The sequence below is a fragment of the Chaetodon trifascialis genome, chromosome 2 (genome assembly GCF_039877785.1).
Source record: "Chaetodon trifascialis isolate fChaTrf1 chromosome 2, fChaTrf1.hap1, whole genome shotgun sequence".
Classification (NCBI taxonomy): Eukaryota; Metazoa; Chordata; class Actinopteri; order Chaetodontiformes; family Chaetodontidae; genus Chaetodon; species Chaetodon trifascialis.
This window is the reverse complement of record NC_092057.1, coordinates 22916902-22939926: the sequence shown is the minus strand read 5'-3', so window position 1 is coordinate 22939926 and position 23025 is coordinate 22916902. Positions and strand designations below refer to the sequence as shown.

General features: G+C 43.7%; 1 protein-coding gene across 8 annotated transcripts in view; it reads right to left on the bottom strand.

The window, feature by feature from the left end:
• The window catches only part of rgs12b (regulator of G protein signaling 12b), a 40766-nt gene that overhangs the window by 11360 nt on the left and 6381 nt on the right, over window positions 1–23025 (bottom strand). For all 8 annotated transcript variants that reach the window (XM_070978867.1, XM_070978883.1, XM_070978891.1 and 5 more), the window contains exons 5-6: window positions 20694–20813; window positions 3142–3163 (exon numbers count right to left, since the gene is read on the bottom strand). In XM_070978867.1, the coding sequence (XP_070834968.1) occupies window positions 3142–3163; window positions 20694–20813 (142 nt within the window). The remainder of the gene's footprint in view (window positions 1–3141; window positions 3164–20693; window positions 20814–23025) is intronic.

Genomic DNA, 23025 nt, shown 5'->3' with positions numbered 1-23025 from the left:
GACAGGGCACGCACGCACACACACGTGTCTGACAACATCACAGGAAGGAAGTGAGCGAGAGGGAAAACGGGGAGAAAAGAAGTAGGGGACTGAAGAAGATAGAGAGAGAGGCTGTCGGTGGTGAGCAACCTGACTGACAACCAGAGAGACCACAGAGTCAGGTCACAGCACGCACACGCACCTGCACGTACGTTCACACACACCTCTGCTAGCATCCAGGTAAGTGATACAAGCACACACAGGCCTCCAGATGATGAATAATTCAGAGTCAGGGTGGTGGTGGTGGTGGGGGGGGTACATATGCACACAGGCACACGCACACCCACACACACAAACTGCAGTATTGATGAGGAGCTTGTTAAAGGAAGGCCACTACTGAGACTAATGAGGCCTGCAGCCTCCACACAACTACACACACAAACTGACAAACAGAAAACAAGGGGGAATATCTGTCAGCCTACTCCTGTCTTGACTTTTCTGACAGATAAAAGAAATAAATCTTTAAATACTGCTATTCTGTAATAGGCAGTCTGTTGCACTCCGCAGTCTTAGAGCGCCATTTAGTAGCATACAGTACGCAGACAAAAAATGCCTAAATTCATGCTGAAGTTCAGAGGATGCACCCTCAAATTCACAATAAGGCAAATAAATAAATAAATAAAGTTATTTTCACAAATGATTCACCTCTATTTTTTCTTAAAAATGATGAATTATGAATAAACTTACACCAAATCATGTAAATCCTTCAATAACAGATTCTATTAGGTTTTGAGAGTGTCTAAAAACATCTGCGAAACAGAATAAATTGAAGCGGTATTAAACATGAAAATGCAGCGTGTGGTTTTAATCATTGCTGGCGTAAAGGAAATGAGCTTTAAGGAGCTAGTATTACGGAAACTGCAAAAACAGCAGCCATCTGAGAGCGTTAAGCTCAAATGGAACAGTAATGAACGTCAGCATTAGAGGGTTTTTATTGTAAAAAGCAGGCAGTGGTGGAATAAATATTCTAATCTTTTACTTAAGTAAAAATAGAAATACCACTGTCTAAAATACACACGACTGCAGAAGAAAACCTTGCATTCACCAAACGTAAGAGTACTCATACAGGATGGCTCATTTCAGGATCATACATATTACATGACTGGATTCTAATTAGTGCTGCATTAATGTGTAAACATCTCTAATTGCAGCTGGTAAAGATGAGGCTCATTTCAACTGCTTTATATACTGCTGGAAATCTTAACTTACGGTAATACATAAAAATCTATTTGTGGACATAACTTAATATGTGTGGAGGAGTAAAAAGTACAATATTTCACTCTGAGAGGAGTAGAAGTAGAAAATAGTAGATGTGAGTTTGCTAAATGCCACAGAGGACTAAGCCCTCAAAAATGTCTTCACACAGATTTGTACATTGTCACTGCTTTTTTTTTCAGTCCGTCAATCTGAAGCACTGCAAAGGTGGAGCGCTTTTCATTATTCATAATGCATTGCATACGGGAGTGTGGTTCTATGTTATGAGGAGCTAAACCGGCTAAAGCGTACTTGATAACACAGCGCAGCTTTTTTTTTTTCCAGCATTCTCCTGTAGTATCAAACACATGTCCAACCCCAGGCCAGGTTCTCACAAAGCAATGCTTATTCTTCATCATTTCAATCTGTGGTTGGTGATACATTCTGTGGAAGCAGAAGAGCTCAAGAGAAAAGTAGAGTTATCTTCTGTAAGAATCACAAATTTCGCTTGAAATCTTATTCTAGTCTTCCATTTCTGCTTTTGATTATATGAGCAAAAACACACAACATCTCTCATCATATTATGTTGAACACATCAGAGAGGCTTTCTCACAGAACTGTTAGGTGAGTGCTGCAGGTTTCCTTTACCTGATAAGATAACATTCATCGTTTAACCTTCACTCAGCTAATGACCTCAGCGACGTGTGCAGTATGAATAACCTGTCAAACTGACATCTTTTTCCTGAGTGTTTACTTCTTATGCTTTCTCACAATGATGGCACAATACGAGAGGCAATAACGAAGCGGCAGTATGATTTAGAGAAATAAGAACAATGCACAGATGTTGCCCAGCTTCACACACACATCAAGTTTTACAGTTTGAACTGCTATTAGGAACCATTAACCAATTCACTAGTCCCTTTGCCATCCTGCCCCCACATCCCATAAATGTTCTTGCCACTTCACTCAATAACAGCACATCCTCTCCTCCACAGACACGTGGTGTGAGTAAGTGGCCATAAACACTTTTACATTTGAGCTGACTGTAAACATGTCTGCCTTGGGTTCCACACTCCCGTTTGTCTTGCGTCTCACCTCCTCTTCCTCCTTTTATGTCCCATCTGCCATAAACTGTGTCTTTCATGTGCATTTGTGAGGTGTTAAAGCACCATTAGATGTCTCTTAAATCAGAGACCTTTTGTTATTGTTAGCACATGCTAATGGTGCACATGACACCGACAGCTGGCCTCACATGAGGTCCAGTATGACGCATCGCAACAAGACGTAGAATCGATCCATTTAAAAAACAACTCCTGACAGTTTTGGCTAAGACTACACAGCCTCCAGATTACAAGAGAACACAGATATATTGGCTTGCTGTCAACTGCATTTTGGTAAACGACTTTCAAAAACTGAACTGAACCAATTCCCAATGCTGTTTCTCAAACACACGTTTAGCCTTTCATTGTGCAGTCTGAACAGCACCAGGTTCTGCATCTCACACTGTGTGTCTCTATCCACGGTTTCTTCTTGTTATGCAGATGTTTACAATTTTAGGACTATTCTAAGATTACAGCCTGCCAGGCAGAGGTGGGGCAGAGGTAGAGCAGGTCAGACCAGACGGTTGTTTATGAACGTAGTGAAAGCAGCAGGTTATTAATGAGGGGTCCACTACATGAACATGGCCATAACTCTGAACTTTAAAACAGGACAGCAACACAATAAGCCATTCATTTCATCCAATCCAGTGACATGGCAACAGAAGGATGAGGGAAGCCAATTCAACAGTGGTCAAGGGTATGTCAAAAGTCAAAAACAGGAACAGTAGACAAAAAGCAGAGATTGGAGGTAATGAGAAAGGTCATTGATTATTAAAACAGATATGGAGAAGGTCAGACGTCTACTCACCTCCATCGGAGACTGCAGCAGACTGTAAAGAAGCACAGAGAGACATGGGTTAGGATATTCCCTCATCACACAGATGACACATACGAGCTCACACGGCACATGAGAGCCAGGAGGCAGCTGCCCGGACACGCACTTCAGGCCACACGGAGACACACACTGACTGTGTTTTCTCACAGGACCTGGCCCATTATCACACACACTTTCACATCATAACACAGTCAGGTCAGCACCCACACTCTTTGTCTTGTGTGTGGGTGGAAATCATCTGTGAACTGGCTGTGCTGGCTCTGCAAGAAAGCTTCCTCAGAGGGGTGGGGCTTACTGTGCATGTGTGTGTGTGTGTGTGTGTGTGTGTGTGTGTGTGTGTGTGTGTGTGTGTGTGTGTGTGTGTGTGTGTGTGTGTGTGTGTGAGGAGGTGAAGAATTAAAGGTAACATGTGGTCACATATTATGCCTGTATGTCATCTAATCACCAAATTGTTTCCTCACACAAACACAGATATCTATATAGACATCCATTCAAACCAAACTTAAGTGTCATATCCCATTTTCCCAACATTAACCCCCCCCAACAGACGACATACAATGCAACAATTTTTATCCCAGACATGCTGAGCTGGGATGAGATCACTCAACACAGACATCAGTAAAGTATCTAACTCTGGAGCACAGTTGAAACGCTCTGTGAGTCAGAGAGAGCAGAGGGAGACGAGCAGACAAAAGAGAGATGGGGAAAGAAAGAGAGACAGGGGAGAGATGAGAAAGGAAGGAGGGGGATCAGCAATTAAAGACAGCACAGTTTGTCAGAGACAGAAAACCAGCCCAACATAAGATCTGTGGATAAAAATCCACACTGAGCCACGCTGTGGATCTATCAGAGGCTTTTGATGCTCTTAATCTGACCACTAATCTGGTTAATGACTGGCTTGATGCCTACTCATATGATGGAAGGCAGGCTCTGGAGCAGATAAGCTGGTTCAGAGGCTATTTTCTACAGCACATTTACATCTGGAAAGTTTAATGATCTCAACATTTCTCAACACATATGCATGAGAGGCTCCTGGATGAGTGAATTCTATGGGGTGATGTTACAGTCATCGGTCAGAAATGGTTCAACTTTAATTCTGAGGAATCAGGTACTAAATTTGACACTTCATACAGTGACCATGATTCTCACTGGCAACTGCAACGTAGACGAACCCAGCCATTAAACAGAAGTAAAGCTTTGGAGAAACACAGCTAAGATTTCTTGGCCATGTGTATGTACCTGAATGTATTTTTTATGCAGCTTCTACAGGAACTTGTGCCTGAAGAGCGCAGACAGGACAGGTATTGCTGTGACAGCAGTGTGCAGGATGAAAGACCAGATCATTACTCCTAAGTCTTTGTGTTCGAAACAACAACATGACTAAAAGTGAAACTGGTGCAACAAAAAATGAGAAGCTTCTAGTAGACTTAAAATAGTCAGTTTCCACAGCTGAACCGTCGGCAGACACATTCACACTGTAAGGAAAAAGCTCTGGTTTCACACTGTGTGGTAAGTTCAGATGCTCAGACCAAAAAAACATTAGATTTTTCACCATAACCTGATTTCTTTTCTTTGCCTCTCTCCAATCAGTTACTTTCCAAAAGTATGAACCACTCTTAAAAACCTATCATCGTCAATTCATAACAAACCCTGCACTATCCTGACTCAGTTTGTACACTTTGAAACTAATCCAATCTAATGAAGCTGAGCCTCCTGGTGCAGCATACTGTATGTGTTGGTTTGATTCATGTGCGTCTTGGCCATTTCCTCACTTGAGCTGGGCTGTCCTGGCCAGATGGCACAGCAAGCATAATCACTGGGATTAGCTATTTCAGACTGTCCCTGGAAGAGCAGAGGTTGGCACTGGCGCGTGAAAAGAGATTTGATGAGACTTTATAGCAGCTGATTGAGGTCAAACCACCGCATAGGACAAGAGAAAATGACAGGGGCAGAAACCTCACCAGTGGAAACCGGTTACCCGATCCTTACGCCAATTAGAGTCGCACACATTTCACATTTCAGCAGCGTGTATTCTGTCTCTAATGTGAGTGCGTGTTTCATGTGTGTGTTCAGACATGCTGAGTGGATTTTGTGTATGTGTGCATGTGGCCAACATCTGTTTGAGATGTCTCTCGTATGTAGGGCGCATTCTTCTGCATTTGTGGATGTATGCATGTGTGTATGCGTGTGTGTGTTCACCCCCTATCCTCATTCAGCTCCGGCGTGATCACTTCCAGACGTACTCTGCGGTGGAGCAGTTTGATCCCTGGCCGAGGCCCCAAGTTCCCTCTCCTCTCCTTTCCTGCCTGTGCTCCCCTCTAACCCATTTTCAATCTCCCTCCTTCTGTTTGTTTTTCACCTCCTAGTCAGTGATCCCACTCTTTGTCCCTCTATCCCTCATTACCAAGCCATTCTCCTCTTCGCTCCCTCCCTCCTTCAACCCTTCCTCGGCCATTCCAGTGGTGCTCCCTCCCTCCTCTCCTGGCAGATCCTGGTCATTCCTGACAACCCACAGGGAATGACTGGGGTTTTCCAGACTTTCCCTCCTCGAGTTTGTCTCCCAAAGCCCCTATCCACAGAAAAGCATACAGCTGGAAAATGTCTTGGTAATAGACAATCATAATATCAAATATATAGTCCCAACAGTAAAGTCCCGCCACTTCAAGGAGCCCATGTGTGCTACTTTCAGCCTCCATTGCTTCCAAACTTAGCAAGCTCTACGTTACCTCAGTGTTAGCGGCAGTAGGGTTTTACTGATATGTCATAGCCGCAGTACTGTCTGCAGATCATTGACTGGTATTGCTGGGGCTTTTATGTTCCCATCATACAGTAAATGCAGATAAAATCAGCAGAAAAAAAGCGACACAGCAGCACATGACTGATGGTCACGATGACGGTTAGTGGAAAAACCAAAAGTTCAAAGCAAAACCTCAGAATGAGTGTGTGGTTATGAATTTTGTGAATTCACAAAGAGCTGCAGCTAATGGTTTCTTCTTATCAATTAACATGTCAACACATTATTTGTTTTCCACTCAAGCGGTCTCAGATAGAGTTAGCTGTGACGGTGCATGAAACAAGGACGTCCAGGCCAAATTTCTGTTGATTTTTAGGGCAAAACAACAGACATCAAGAGGTAGAGATCAAGAGCAAGAATCTGCTCTGCAGATAAACGCTGCATTTTCAGTACAATCCTTCAGCCTTGAAGCAGAGCAGCAGTTTGGTCCTTTGATACAATAAGTAACAACCGCAGAGATGGAAGTCGGGCTGATGTGCATCACAACACCCTATTGGGATGTTCTCTGGTTTAGGTGTTCAGGCACAGCTGTTTGCAGAGGTATGCCGTTTCAGGTCAGCACAGCAAAATTCAGGCGAGCACCACATTATTTGGTTTCTTTTTACTGTGTTTTCTTACTTTGGATGCTCTAAGTCAGAACTGTACGGTATTCCAGTCCATAAAGTCAAAGTCTGGCTGTCATATGAGAAGCTGGAAACTTTTTGCTTGATAAATGACTGAGGTTCGGTTGTTGGTGGTATGTCAATCGACTTCGGCTAATCATTTCCGCACTTAATGGCAGATACTCAAATATGTCAAATCTTATCTGATGCTGTTTGTAACTGGTCCAGTTGACTGTCAGTCAGTCTGTGGATGCTGACATGTCCTCAATTAGATCCTTGAATTCACAAAAACACAACGCAAGTCTGAGAAGAACTTCATATTTCGGCATTCTGAGAAAGCCTTTGTCGTGTTGTGGACAATATTAGAAACACACACACATCACTCTCACACCCATACATACAGCATGTCTTCACATGCTGGTCTGAATCAAACACCCAGGCCCATTTTTCGCTTCCAGTCCATCACTGCTGGTACATGTGGCTCATTGGGATCTTGAGATTTACTGATAGAGGGAACTTAGCGTTGTGTTGCGTTATGACTTTGTTGATCAGTAGAGACAAAACAACCTGTTGGATGATGTGTTTGTCCACAGGTCAAAACATGTTTGTACACCTACATCATCCTGCTTCCTGCTCCCTGAACATAAAATGCCACCTTGTAGACGCATGCCTGTGCTTGTTCATGTTGCGTTTATGTGTGTGTTTGTGTGTGTGCATGCAGTAGTTGGCCACTGTGTGCACAGGTCCCAAGTGCTTTATTAGCTGTGACTAGTGGGAGAGGGGTGGCTTACATCATCTGTTATGAAGCCTGGACGTCCGTTTCAAACTATGGCAAAACACAGGGTACAATTTACAGCCATTCGTTCTCACCATTATCATAATATTAATATTTTAAAAGCCGTAAAAGTCTGCTTAAACAATCTCAAGTTTCCGAAATGTTCCCCGTCCAGGTGGACAGCGATTCCTGGAAAAAGACGTTCTGTTTCACAGGATGAGACACAGAGCAGCCAGTAACACTTAACAGACTGAATGAAAAATGTCCATCTGTGGGAGAAACTGTCAGGGATAACATTTGCACTCACACACACAAAGACAAGACTGTTTGGACCACAGGAACCTTATTCCTGGCTCCATCACTGGAGCTGGAACTGCCACCTTTGGTATGAGCTCCAGCACTTATGTGTGTAAGTGAGGAGTGAATATGAACTCAAGCGTGGAAGGACACTGAACAAATCTAAGTCTACTCTTATGCCTGCGAACGCTGGCATTACTAAAGACAGACCACACCTATAAGCGAACAACTGATACACACACCATCCTTCAAAGGTGACTTCAAAATGAGATTTCTCGACTGCAGGCGCTCAAACACACACGGGCACGCACACACACTTCCAGCTGAGGAGGAAGCTGTTGCGCCAACAGTCTCAATGTGTGCGTGCCTGTGTGTTTACTTTTGAATATGAGGTGAATAGTGGCTGCCATTGAGAAGACCAGAGTCGCCCTGCCAGGGGTGGCAAGCATGAAACCGCTTAGCTTTAGCGTAGCTTAAGTCAGAGAGGATGGGATGAGGGGAACAAGCTGATTAGGTTTGAACGAGCCAAACATGAGTCAAATGAGGCTGCGCAGGTGAGCGCGTGGGTGACGGCGCTCGCCGTGAAACCCTGCGACGAAGACAGATTTTAACATATCTAATCAAGATTTTCTGACTGAATAGATGAATAAATAAATATAAAGTGATTAGCAAGCTTGGTGTCAATGGGCGCTGTGTGTTCACCATTTCAACGTCCCCACAAGCATTTCAAAACTTCCTTTTTTTAAATTCCGAAGTGAAATCCTCAGTGACCGTCTCTGGAATTCTGGGCTTAAGGCCTAAATCCCTGTGATGCATTCAGGAATCAATATCCACTCTCTATGAAAGGAAAGAATGTGGATAATGTTTGCTTCCCTACAATGGAGCCACACAGGAGATGTGACTCAGAGGCTGAGCCGGTGATAAACGTTTGCTTTACTTGGCTCCTTGCCTTGAATGCACACAGACACAGAGGAGGGAGAACAAGATGTAAACACAATACGGTTTGATCAAATACCTCTGTCTGAGCACACACACACACACACACACATACACACACACACACAGCTACCAACGAGACAGCTTAGTCAGATCACCTTTCCACCGTCTTGAAGTACGATTGTTTCTCACTTTTTTTAACAGACAAACACACGAGGCTACCCTCTGAGGTGAAACGTACACACCATATGACTCACAGGGGCCAGACAAAAGAAGCTCTTTCTGTCTTTGACTGCGTTTGTCTTGATCTCTGGCCACCGTCTCTACCTCTGTTTCTCTTCCTCTCTCTCTTTCCCACTCTGACCCAAAACATCTGGCTTTGAGAGGAAGGGAAACAGCCTAGAGCTGTCTCAAACTCTTGTTAGTCTTTCATTTTCCTTCTGTCTCACCTTTACACACACTTACCCAGCCTGCTACCACCACAACCCTGTCTTTCTTAAAACACCAGATAGGATGGCTTGTTCATTTCAACTTTTGGATCATTTCTTTGCCCCTGTCCTCTCCCTCTTTGACTTTGTGTTCATCCATCTCCATTTGTCTTACACGCCCCCTCCTTCTCAGAATGGTCTGATGGTTATGGAGTCCTCTCTCCGCCTGTGTATTTTGAAGGTAACGTTACCCTCTGTCCCCCATCTGTCCCTGTCTTACTCACTTGTAGTGAGCACAACACCATTATGCGCTGCCACTTACACTAAACGACATTCTCACTGCCTTTTTTCTCTCCCCATTCCACCCTTCTCTGATTTCTGTCTTTAATTGTACAGAAGGAAAACCAAAGCTGGGGTAGAAACTTTTTACCAGGAAACATGCTGCTGAATTTCTGATGCGGCTGCTGAGTTTTCCCACTCGTGGCACTTTGGCAGCTTTACAGCCAGACTTTGGTTTGTTTTCAAAAATGACTTCAGCTTATATGTGAATATTTCAAATCCAGTGTCAGTTAAGTTGGCTTCTATGAGCATGACTAAATAAGAAAGTCTACTTCCATTCACTTCCTCCTGCTATAAAACAGGATGACAAGTTGAGCACTCTCTCTACACAGACCAGCTGGAAGTGTGTGTGTGCAGACTACTCACTGTATTGAAGTTCCAGACCCGCTTGAAGGAGAGCCTCTTCCTCAGGCTCATCCTGCTCTCCCCTCACACAGGAGGAAACACACCGACGGCTCAATCTACATATCTGAGCCACACAAACACACATGAAAACTGTCACACACACGTGCGCTAGTGCTGACGGAGCGTCTTCGGGAGCTATCTAGGGCAGGAAATTCATGCAGGTAGCTGACTTGCATAGAGCCATGCCTCAGCACGCCTGTCACACACTCAGCTAAGAATTAGCCTCAACTATGTGCTAAAGTTGCATTAAGTACATTTACCATTCTCTCCTACTACATGATATCTCTGTCCCACTCTTTCTCACACACTCCTCCACACACTAAGCTGACAGACTGACTAGGAGGTTCCATTCTCTCTCAGACACACACACACACACACACACACATACGGCTCCGTTTCCATAGTGACACGCCCCCATCGGGTAGCAGTTAGAGAGAAGGGGTGGGAACAAAGGTCAGTCTGCCAATCACACTGCAGCATAGCTCCCCCCCCACCCCCCCATCCTCCTACTCCTCCCTGTTCAAATCAGTTAGGCTGGTTAAGGTGTGATCAAACCTCAGGATGTGTCTCACCAATTAAAAAATGAATCATCTTTATTTTGTCAAATATTTTAAGCAGAGGGGGATGAGAAGAGGAGGACTGAAGAAGAAGAAAAAGAGTTTATTCTCTAGCGTCCGCTTGCAAAAGATTAATGAAGTTCCTGCAGGTTTGTTAAAAGGTCAACTGGAGCAAACAAAGGCACTTCACAGGACAGAGCAGCCCACTTCAGCACATGCACACACTCTCTCTCACACACACAAACAAAGGCAGCAATTGAATTTGTGCATATGGCCTTGAGCCTACACCTAGCTCCCCCTAATTTCCTGTTATGGTAAAAAAGAGTTTCTGTACCACTTTTCCCTTTACCTGCACAGGCTGTTTTTTTCTGATTGATTTAACTGTCTCTGACTGCGATGACTCACTGGTATTTACTATACAGTGGCAGGAAAACACATCCAGTAAAAATGTCTATTTGACCTGTTCTGAGTCCTGCAGACAGTAGCTGATCTGAGGTGAACTCTGGGCCAGTAGTATGCTCTTGTGCGTGCGTCTGCGTGTGTGTCTGCTTGTGGATGTTCAATTACAAATTTTCTTTTTTGCAGATAAACATTTTCACAGCATTGTTTGATGTGTGTGAGACTCCTTACGAACCACAACAAAGAGTGTTTCCACTTGTCTTCACTCTGTGAGCGGGCCTGCGTGACTGCCAGCCTCGAAAGCTGCAGTTAATCTAAATGTTTTTCAATTGCATATAAAGTAGTCCAGTTATTGAAAACTGTCTTTTGTCTTTGTATCCAAGAAGAATGAAAAACATCAAAGAGCTTAGCTGCACCCTCTAAAAGAGCATTAGAAAAACAGTAAACATTAAGAGCTATGTGAGCTATGTCCACTTCTATTTTCCCCCATTATTCAGAATGAAAAAGTGTCACTTTGATGACTACTGGCCTAAAACAGACATTTTCACTGACACACAATGGCCATTTGAGGCCACAGAGCTCAAAACGCAGTGCCATATTGTTGTTAAAGTTAATGTTAACCTTCCACGTCTCTGTATCATAGCAACATCAGGGATGGCTCCAGCACTAAGCCCCCCCACTAACACACACACACTGAGGCTGAAGGTCCTGCCAAAGCCCTAATTACCAGAGCTTCTAATTCTAATGAGCCCGCCCAGTGGAGTCCTCCGCTTTAAAAATTTCAAGTTTGCCTGATTCAGCTAATTTTATCAAAAGCAACTCAAAAGACATTGTTCAAATCTCACACTCTCAATTTTAGAACAGCTCACTGGTCTTTGACACATCTTTGACAGGCCAGGAGGAACAATGAGTGGTGTATGAGTAACCTGCTCTCAAGATCAGCCCAAAACAGCCGATGGGGGGGCAGAGAGAAGGACCAGGCAGCAACACAGGATGAGAGGGATGTGACAAAGTTTAAGTTGGCAAAATCCACATCCTGATGACAGAGGAGAGGAGGAGAAAAGAGGTTTCTCGTATCTCACTTCTCTCTTTAGCCTCATTCCTCTGGTCTAGTCAAGCAGCTCCGTTTCCTTTCTATGTGTGTGTGTGTGTATTAGATCACTCTTGTGTGCATGCACACCCATGCATGACACATGTTAAAAGATGATTAAGAGTAAATTTTGTGCTTCTGGAGTGCATTTCCATAACAGGGTTTTTTTAACGACTTATATTTACATGGCTAAAATGTGTATGGTTAGTTAGCCACATATATTCACAATGGGCCCGCTACTATCATGTACCTGTTAGTTATTTCTAACTTCTGGGCATTGATGCGGTACATTTTCTGGAGATCCAGCTTGGAAAGTGTTTATAGACCTGACAAATGGAGGGGCTTCATTACATTGATACAGAACTCCTGTAAATCCAATACTGCCATAAAGTAGTCCTGCTCACTGATATGCAACATTGCCTGCCATGGACAAACACAAGCAGAGATAAAAGGCTCAGCTAACTTGCTATTAACAGTCCAGTAACATTTCCCAACAATTAACATTCCTATGAGGTTATTGTATCAGCATACTGCCCAACCTTACCTTAATCATCCTGTCTAAACGCTGTATATGACAGGGTTTTGAATTTCTTTTTAACTTTTAAATCATTCTTACTATGAGGAACATTTTAAAAGTTTGAACTTTAAGATAATAAATAAAGGCAACTGGAAACAAGGCGTTAAATGAAGTATATGAGAGGAAGGCACAGCAACACAGGAGGAATCAACAGGTGGTTCTCCTTAATGGCTGAACCAACAGTTAAGTGACAAATACATGACAAACCAGCTCTGTCAAGGAAGCACATTTTAACACTGCCCTGTGTCTCTTTTTCTCTGCCTTGCACACGTACACTGTAATTCAACAAAACCCAACATTGCCCTCTGCTGCCACGATGGAGGTGAGGCACCGACGACAGCAGAGCAGGGAAAAACTTTTGGTTTCTTCAGATCATTTGCTTTTACTGCTATGGTACCACATAAGACATTCAGCCTCATCCATGATCCACACTGCATGTTAGCATCACTAGACAGGCCAACAGCTGAGAGCGGACGCACAAATTTACTTGGGTTACTTTTGAGGAAATTCCATAGACTTACATCACATTTCCTGGAGACTGACCTGAAACGTAACCATGACTAAGACTTAAGCTAACCCTAACCACCGATCCAAAAATCAGCTGTTTTCCAACTCGGGACACAGCTTTTGCCCCAAAGTGCCACAGCTGTCCTCAATTAATTGGTCTTGAATTTGAAGTCATACACATGCACACACACACACGCACACACAAACTCTCTCATAAAACTGTCAGATCGCCATTGAAGATGACACCTTCCTTAATATTCAACTGAAGAAGACTTGCATGTGTTGGTGCATTTTAAAAGTTGTGATTTACTGTAGATGCTGGTGCATCTGTCATGAACACTGCAAATTATACAACAAAAACAGAATGAGGAGAAATAGTCAAAATCATGGTGACTCATGCCAAACAGGAAAAGTGCATCAGTAAAGAGGAACAGTGGTGAAAAGCAGACCTCCACCAGCAGACCCAATGAAAAACACTTGACAGGATATTTGCTTCACAGCTGCTGCAGACTACAGCCTCAAACTGGTGAGCTCTTTCTCTTATTTTGTCGACACTTTTTAAGTTAATACACAGTGCCACGACTGACTTATCACATGACATCGTTTGATTGTGCTGATGTGGTAAACTGTGCCCATCTGGCACTTGATGAAGATAAAAAGAAGCACTTATGTTTATTTGAAACTGGAGCTACGTCTGATGTGACTCCTGGCCTCCTGAGGTGTTTCGTGTACAGGAGGAGCGTTGATCCTGTCTCATCATCTGATTTTCCTTCCCCAACACACTCTGCTCCCAGGGGATATCACGAGGAACACACAAAGTGAGAATACACACACATAGAAGAAGAAATGTGTGTGCAGCTTCTTATCTTTATGCTTATTTGCTTTTTTTGGTATGTGAATTCGCTTTTTTTATGTGTGTGTGTGTGTGAGTGTGTGTGAATGTGTGCCCGTGTGCGCGTGCCTGTGTGTGCTGGGTCAGGGCTTGCAGGCTGCTCTTTTCTCACTGTTGTGTTTAGTGAAATAATGTCCTGTGCTGCTTTCCACCACAGTGTCAAAAACCCTTCACTCAGAACTGCACACACACACACACACACACACACACACACACACACACACACACACACACACACACACACACACACACAGCTACTGACCTATTAGACTACATAAATACAATATTTGGACACCGTGACCTCACTGCATTTAGTATTATATACACGAGCACTTAACACATTAGCCCGACAGATATTTCTATTAGTCATTTTACAGTGCAGTTAGACACACACCAGCTACATGGCATGGTGATGTCTCAATGGGAGATCCAAGAATCAACAGGTTTCCCTTTAACTCAAGGGAGCCAGAAAAAACCCTGATGATTGGTCTGCACATGTCACATGATCTGTCATTCCAGAAATAGGCCTCGCAAAAAGTTTCAGGACGTTTCATTCATTTTGAGCACAAATAAATGTGTACTGCATGATTAACGTGAAGTGACAGCGTGAAAGGAACAGGAGAAAAAAAGAGGGCCGAGCGATAAAGAGGAGGCTCTGTTCACACACACACATACATACATTATACATTTCTACATAAAGCTTCACAGGGTTTTAAATTTAAGCAGACAAGAAATCCATCTATATTATTCCTTTAGCTATCAGCTACCTCAGCAATGTGGGTCTAAAACAGGCAGGTCGGTGTAGCGCAGCTATATGTGACCAAAGCAAGGGAGTCACCAGAGGGATCATATGCAGGCTGCATCAAATACAGAGAACACAAATGCACACACACAAACACAAATTCCCACTAGCACACACACACATGCACAGACACACACTGACACACACACACACACACGCACACACACACACACACAGCTCATTAACTCACTGGATCAGCGGCTGTTTCAGAGTCCACACTCAAAGTTTGCTGCTCCATGAAGGAAGAGACAAGTAATCCTCAGCACTGCATGTGAGACCTTCCCTCAGCACTCATTGTCATCAGCTGTTGAATGTGTGTGTGTGAGTGTGTGTGTGTGTGCGTGTGTGTGTGTGTGTGTATGTGTGTGTGCGCAGAGACACGAAGCGGCAAAGCTTGATGGCTTTCAAATGTCCAAACCGCTACAGAATGTTGCTGTCGCTAGATTCCCCTTCCCTCTCGCCCTCTCTCTCATCCCCCCTCCTCCTCCTCCTCTATCGTCTCTCCCTCGCCCTGCCTCTCAGCTCTCCCCCTCCTCTTTCTCCGCTTTTCCACCCAACCTTGTGTAATTTCTATTCCACCCACACTGCTGTGGGCTGAGAGACGCACACATACACACACGCACTTGGACGAATGCGGAGGCACGGCTGCAGAGGGAGACCCCTTGCCATTAAGGAACACACCCCCATATAAAACTGGCGCTGAGTTGAATGTGTTACCCTCAGAGCTCTTCTGTCATCTGCTTAGTATGCCCCATGCATTTCTGGAGCAGAGAGAGTAAACTGACATTCATGATGGCTGGGTGGGTGGGGGGAGGCAGAGCAGACTGGAAGACAGAGGAAGAGATATGTAGAGAAAACATGGAGATCCTCCAGCTGACAGCAAGGTTTGATATCTGTAGCGGCGATTAGGCTGTGTACAACTGAGCTAAGAAGTACTTGCATTCCTCAACATGCCTTGACACACTGTGGAGGTACTCACCCGCACACCCCCTCCCACACATACACACACACACACACACACACACACACACGCACACGCACACACACACACACACACCCCTCCTGCCCGTCCTCCACTTGGCCTAGGGGTGAGGACAGCGGGTGAAGCACCACTCAGCACTGAGAAATAACCACGGGAGCATTAGACAGTAAGAAGGCAACAGCATTCAATGTCAGCCCACAGGAACACAACGTTTTTCACGACACGGCTCACCAGCATGTCACGTTCAAACGACTTTGGAGAGTATTCCGAAGTACTCGCTAAATATTCAAGTGCCGTTAGCGCAGAATAATGTACCGGGATTAGAAGCTCGGGACAACTACAGACAAAATTCATTCATTGCTATAACTTGCAGGGAAACACAGAAAACACCAGATGATACGTCAGAGTGAGGAAGGAAGTCGAATGAGCACAGAAAGCCTCATGATCCCACAATACTAAATACAATCAGACCACATCTCATTATAGTTTTCCTTGAGAGACAGAGAGCAGAAATGATATACTGTGTGTTTATGTTGGATTGGGCATGAGACTTTTGGCATGAAACCTGCGTTGGGTCTAATGAAAGATGCTACTGAGATGCATTATGGGAATTGTTCAATCCAGTGTTTTGGAACCTTGGCTAACATGCAGACAGGCTCACATGTCCCCAAACTTTCTGAAAGTGCAATACAATTCAATACAGAAAATTCTACTACCTATCACCACCGTCTGCCATCATGTCCTCGGTCCATACTTGCCATGAAGACGAGGCCTCCCAGTGCTATAAGGTTAAGCGATGGAGGACACAGTCCTCATTCTGTCCAAAAATGCATTACAAAGGTCTTTTTAGTTCAAAATTTACGTGCTGTGCCTCGCCTGCGACTCAAAAAGGAAACACTGTCTATGGAAACAGAAAGAGGGAACTTTGCACTAAAATTACCGAGACTTTGGAGGAAGACTTGTTTTGACCAACTCGGACTTTTAAAGCCACATATTAGCTTCAGCTGAACTTTAGAATGCTTTTTCGGACAGACCAAGGACTGTTGATTTCATCTCCCATTTTCCCATTAGTAAATTATCTGTAGTACAGCCAGAAGGAATAATTGAACTGACCAGCAATGTTTTCAACGTACATGTGCATGTGTGTCTATTAAAATTAAGACTTAGAATAGAAAAATAGAAGTTTTTTCCTCCCCCTTTTAATATAATTATAATGGAAGCGGTGGGAAAAATATTCTAATGACTAATGGTGACATTATAGCACATTGCTGACGCATCTTCCAAAACCAAAAATGTTCCAACAAAGCTGAAATTTTGTTTTAAGGTGATCTGACCTCAGAGCAGTCAGGTGCATGTCTTTGGGCTCGGGCCGTGACATGTGTCTGTGTGTCAGGTCAGTTTAGAGTTCCAGCCTTCCCCATGCAGAGACAGACTGCATGTGTCAGTGGGGAAGAGCTAAAGCTATCACCTCTTGGAAAAGTCACGCACAATAAGTAATGATTTACATCACGGGGACCTGCATTTTGTCCCCATAAGGAAGGAGAGTCCCCACACTGTGACTCTATAAACAGAATGTGATCATTTGCTAATCCTTTTTGATATATACTCAATTGAAAACAGTACAAAGACAATATACTTAATGTTTGACCTCAACTTTTTGTAAATATATTTCTATTGTGAATGAACATTCAGTGGAAAAATTATTCTCCACCTCAGCTGTCACAGCCCTCTGCTGCAGTCAAAAATGAACTTGAACAGTGTTCACCAACGATTACACCTGACCAAGGTAGATTAGTTTATAATAAGTATAAGCGTGTACAGGCTTTTCTTCAGCATGACTTTCTCACTTCTTGCCTATGAATTATGTAAGCAGGTATTGAGCTGAACTTCAGTACTGGTTTCTCATCCACCCAGCTGTGTGTGCTGCATGCACACGTACACACTTGTTATGTGCATAGTCAACCTTTTTTTTTTCTTGTCAAATTAGCAAAATGCAGCGGCGGAAGCTCACACAAAATTGTGAATTTATCAAATTCTCACCCATAACAGTATGTGCAGCATCCATCCACATGTCTTACAGCTCAGCTACAAACAAAATAAAACCGTTCCTTTGTCAAGAAATTGGAAAATTGGATAGCCAGACAAAATATATACAGTATAGACACTGTAGTGTGCTGCCTGCACTGTTGGAACATCTTGGTTGTGCTGCAGAGATCTAATTGGAATTGTCTCTCCCACAAACACCTGGGCTCCAGTGGAGAGAAACCTCGTCCACCTATCAGTTCTGTTGCAGCTCATGGAGGAAACGGCAGCGGGCATCCTGTTGTGTGCATTGTTTGGTACTTGTATTTGTGCATTCATCTTTTGAATGATTATTTGTGGATGACTGTATTCATCAGTCTTACAGTCTCTTGGAAATAGCTTACACATGTGCGACCAATTGCAGCCACAATCACCTCGCTGTTCAGAATTAAACCGTGGACGACCACTTCAGTTTGTGTCCTTTGAAATGGTTAATTCCGTTAGCTGCATGCGAGGCTGTTTTTTCATCTTGTTGACGGTTGTCTCTAAAATAGCTCTCTGTGGTTTTCAACATCAGTGCTTTCAAACACAGTGCACACGTATTTTTTTAACCCCGTGTCCGTTAGCCTGCGTGCATACACAACACTGGAAACACACATGGCAGAAAAGTTCATGAGACAGCTACAGTACAGTCTGACTTCCTTCCCCTCACTGCCGTTATAAGACATTGTCTGTTTTTTTGTTTGTGTGTGTTCAAGTGTGTAATGGTTCATCTGTACACACATCCATCACAAGATAAACTGCAAGCCTCACTCTCTGGCAGACTCGCACATATACACACATGTACATATAGTACTGCACACACACGTGCACTCACACACACTTCAACTACAGCATGAAGTCTGAAAGCTGTGGGAGCAGCTTAAATGGCATAGCTAAGAAGATGGCTGACTGTGTGTGAGTGTGTGCGTGCGTGTGCATGCAATTACGGTGCAATCATGCTTATGTGCATTACTATGTTTGTGTATTACTGATTTAGGGTTAGGTTGTGTATGTGCATGCACGGCACTTCATAGATATATGTGTGTGTATCTATCCTGTGTGTGTGTGTGTGTGTGTGTCTCTATATAGTGTGTGTGCTTTTGTGTTGAGGCCTCACTAACGAGGAGAATGTCAGCTTGTTGCTCATCAGAGCTCATTAGAAGTGCAGGATAACACTTCGAACCCCATTACCCCCCCACCACCATCACCACACGAACACACACACACACACACACACACACGCACGCGCGCGCACACACACACATACACACAAACGTACGCAAGCACGCACACACGCACACACCAATCTCTCTCTCTTTCTCCCTGAACAACACAAAGCCCTCTCTGTTTGTGGACATTACCGCATGTGCAGCAAGAGAAAAAGGCCTAACGACCGGAAGAAAAAGGTAGAATAGATGGGGATGGAGGGTTGGGGGGGTGATGAGGAGAAAGAAAAACAGAGAGAAACCCTGCCATGGGATGCTTTGGCACATTTGAACAGCCCACAAAATGGTGGGCTGTTCAAATGTCTGTAAAAATGCACTGGTGAGTCTGATATTATGTCCTGATGATCAAAGATTTTGTTATTTGTTTCATGATTAAAAGAAACTGAATAGAATTGTATAAAAATAATTTTAGTTTGAGGTGAAACCAAACGACAGTGGGAATTTGAGGGAAGGAAAGATAATTTGAGGCTCCAAGTGAAAACTATACACAGCAGCTTTAACTGTAATTAAAATAGTTTTGGGCCCATTACTTTAAGACGCAACATCTCCAGCTTGACTCGAGCTGGTAATTCCAAGCTTCGCTCCCTCTCTCCCCATATTTCCTGTCTCTCTCTACTGTGCTGTCCTGTAAAGGAAAAATGCCAAAAATGAACATTAAAAAAAATCCACTACTGAAGCGACAGTGTGGGACCAGCTTATCTGGTCCCAGGGCCCCTCAGTAGCCACTAAACAGCGGAAACGTTTAGCTTTCTTCTGATCTCTATCTGAGGACCAAAACTGCTGTTATGAATCCAGCTCACAGACAGTAGGACTCACCCCATACGCACACACACGCGCGCACACACACACACACACACACACACACACACACACACACACACACACACACACACACGCACACACAAACACACACACACAGAGGCAGGCCATTACGAGAATAACACTCAGCATGTTGTACAGTACTTTAGTTTAGCTTTAACGTGCAGTATTATCCTGTCATTGGTGTACACCTGTTTCTCACTCACTTTAAAATAAAATAAATTAGCTGCTGGAAAGGGAACATCCCAACACATTTAAGATTAATATTAACAGCAAACCTGGGCTTTATCTCAAGGGCATTTACAGTGGTAGCCATGACAGCAGTCTTGTATATTGCTCCTGCATGGGTACTACAGCCGTTGCGGCAGACTTTCTCAGAAAATGTTGTTAAGCAGAAATAAATAGGCATATTGTTAGACAAAACTCATGGCTCTCAAATGACTGGATACCGGGTCATTTCTTGCAGCTAAAAAGGAGCGCAAGTCTAATTCTCGCAACAGTGAATGCATGCTCCATCCAGTCCGCACAACATGCAGCAGTTCTACACCTAAATGTATGGCTGCGGATATCAAGCAGTAAGCCGTCAGTATGCCGTCAGTATGCCGTCAAGCTGTACAGTAATCTCAGTCCAAATCCATAAATACCAGTTTGTAAATGTGTATTGACTGTAGATATACAATGGCTCTGTCCTTGTATATCTACAGTCTCTGTGTGTATGTTGCCACGGTGATGCGAGAAGAGGGCTCGACGTGTCATGTGAGCCTGTATGATGCGCATGAGTTGCTATAATTAGAGATGGATGGTGCACGTGTGTCTCAAATGTGACAATAACACAGAGGTCAGAATCAGCTCGAGCACTGCAGCAACACTCAACACTTGTTGGCAGATGGAAGTACTACATATACTATACTATACTATACTATACTGTGTGTGTGTGTGTGTGTGTGTGTGTGTGTGTGTGTGTGTGTGTGTGTGTGTGTGTGTGTGTGTGTGTGTGTGTGTGTGCGTGCGCGCACGCGAGCATATGCTCCTACCTCCAGGTCGTCCAGAGAGCGGGCCAGGCTGATACGTTTGGAGCGTCCAAAGGAGCGTCTGGCCGAGGAGCGCTGGGGGAGAGGAGGGAAGCCCATGGTCAGACCACGGAACCGACCACCCTGATGAGACAAAATATACAAATGCTCAGTTCACATGCTTGATGTAATACACAACCGCAGCACACACAGCTACAGGCAGGAGTTGCAGTAGTCTGGAAGCCTGGTGATGAGGTTGCTGGTTCTAACCCCTCGACCAGGTGGGGACAGTGAGTGTCTCCCCTCCTTAAGCAGCTACTAGTGAGCTTCCACTGAACAAGGCACCTCTTTCCACACTCAGTGTAAAGAGCAGAAGACTATTATGGGAAGCTCCCAGGAGTGAATGTGTGGAACTGAATGCGCAAACAAATCTCATATGAGCTGGGTTCCATGGTGGTCCGAGAAGCTCAACATGGATCTACAAATTTCTTGGTTTCACCAAGGTCTTATATCACACGGCATCCTTCTCCTCATACTCTCTGTCTAAGATGATAAACAACGGCATGAAAATAAACAACTGAAAACAGAAATCAGCATGACCGATATATTGGCCAGTATTAGCTTATGGCAGATATATCAGTCCAAACATTTATACGTTTGCCTATAAGTAACAACAAATTTCAGCACAGGAATGCCAAACATGCTTGAGGTCATTGAAAGTCATTGCTTACTGTACTGACAAGCTGTAAAATGTCCCTTTCAGTAGATATCCTGGTCACAGTTCATTAAAAAACAATATGGGATCTTTAACAAAACATTACATGTTTAAAAAAAAAAGGAAAAAAGCAGCAGGTGACACGTCATTATCAAATATTAAAATATGTAAGCTTAAATTTGTATTATTAACCCATGGAAGCTTTACAGTAAATTAACAGCATGCCACTCCTTCTTACTCACCTCATCTACCTGTGTCTGCATTTTTTGGAGGGACAGGTGTTGAATGTCTAAGCTGAATAGAAACACAGCATAACGTAAAGGCGGCTTTACATGAATGCTTACCTACAACTGTGTAGCTTTGCCTGAAGCTTACACACACATGTCTGTTTGAGATGGCTTTATTTTTTTCCACTTAAATGTTAAATTCCACATGTTCAAGGCATGCATATTCAGTCCTGTGATTTTGCCCGCAGTACAGGATTGCACTTCAGACAACCCCTCAACTACAGCTACAGCGGAGACACACACACTGACAACGCTTACAGTGAGGAAGCAGTATGTTGTGCTCTTGCACTGAATTGCATTATATGGTTCAGCTGGTTTTATCACCGTGTTCACTTCACTTCCGTTTAATTGGAATAGTATATACAAAGAATATTCAAGATGGTATTGTAACGTTGTAAGGTCTACTACAATGGAAACCCACTAACTGTAACGACATTAAAACTGTTTTCCTTTCATCTTTAGAGAGCAGCAGAAATATTCTGCTCCGTTCTCTCCTCTCACCAATGGCATTTCACCAGTCTCCTGTAGGAGAGTGCATGTATGAGACGCCCCCAGCTGACTAATGAGTAATCTGTGACAGTCTTCAGAGCCAAAACTGTGACACATGTTGAATGTGACCGGCTGATTAGGAGCATGTCTTGACGGCATTGCATCAGGAGATGACCAGTGGTGTTGCCTGGATACTGAGTCAACCCCGCGTGTGTGCGTGTGTGTGTTGGTCGCTCAATTACATATGTGGACACAAACGTCGATGACCCCCTGCTTTACCTGGTCGATTTAAAACAAATCTGATTTGTGATGCTATAACGAAAAACTTAAAAAAAAAGGTTTTTTAAGAGAAGCTGAGATCTGGATGAAGAAGGAAATGATAAAGTAGTGATCTGACTCAGCAGTGCTGCGGTTGTTTTGGGTGTGGCTGCACCAGAGCTTTTTCAGAAAAACATGACATTTTAGTGGAAACCTCCCAGCTCTTATCTCTGCAGCTGATCTTGTCCCCCCCCCACACACACACACAGATACACACCCACCATACTCGAACGGTTATCTCTTAGATTTTACAATAAACAGAAAAATCATAACAATCACTGCGTCACATCTCAAGAATCAACTGCTTCAACGGCCTGTTTGTGTCTGTATTCAGTGTATTCAAAGACCTCGGTTCTAAAAAGATTTTCAGATTTTTGTCATGCAAAGAGACCAAACCCATGTCTGTGTTCTGAGGACAGATGAACTTCAGCTACCAAAAAATGGATTCATAGCTTTTGTTAATGAAAATTAGTTTCCCAGGGACACTCATTGTGCAGGGGGCTTCTGGAGGTTTAGACAGTGAAACAGTGCCACCATGTGGCAAAAA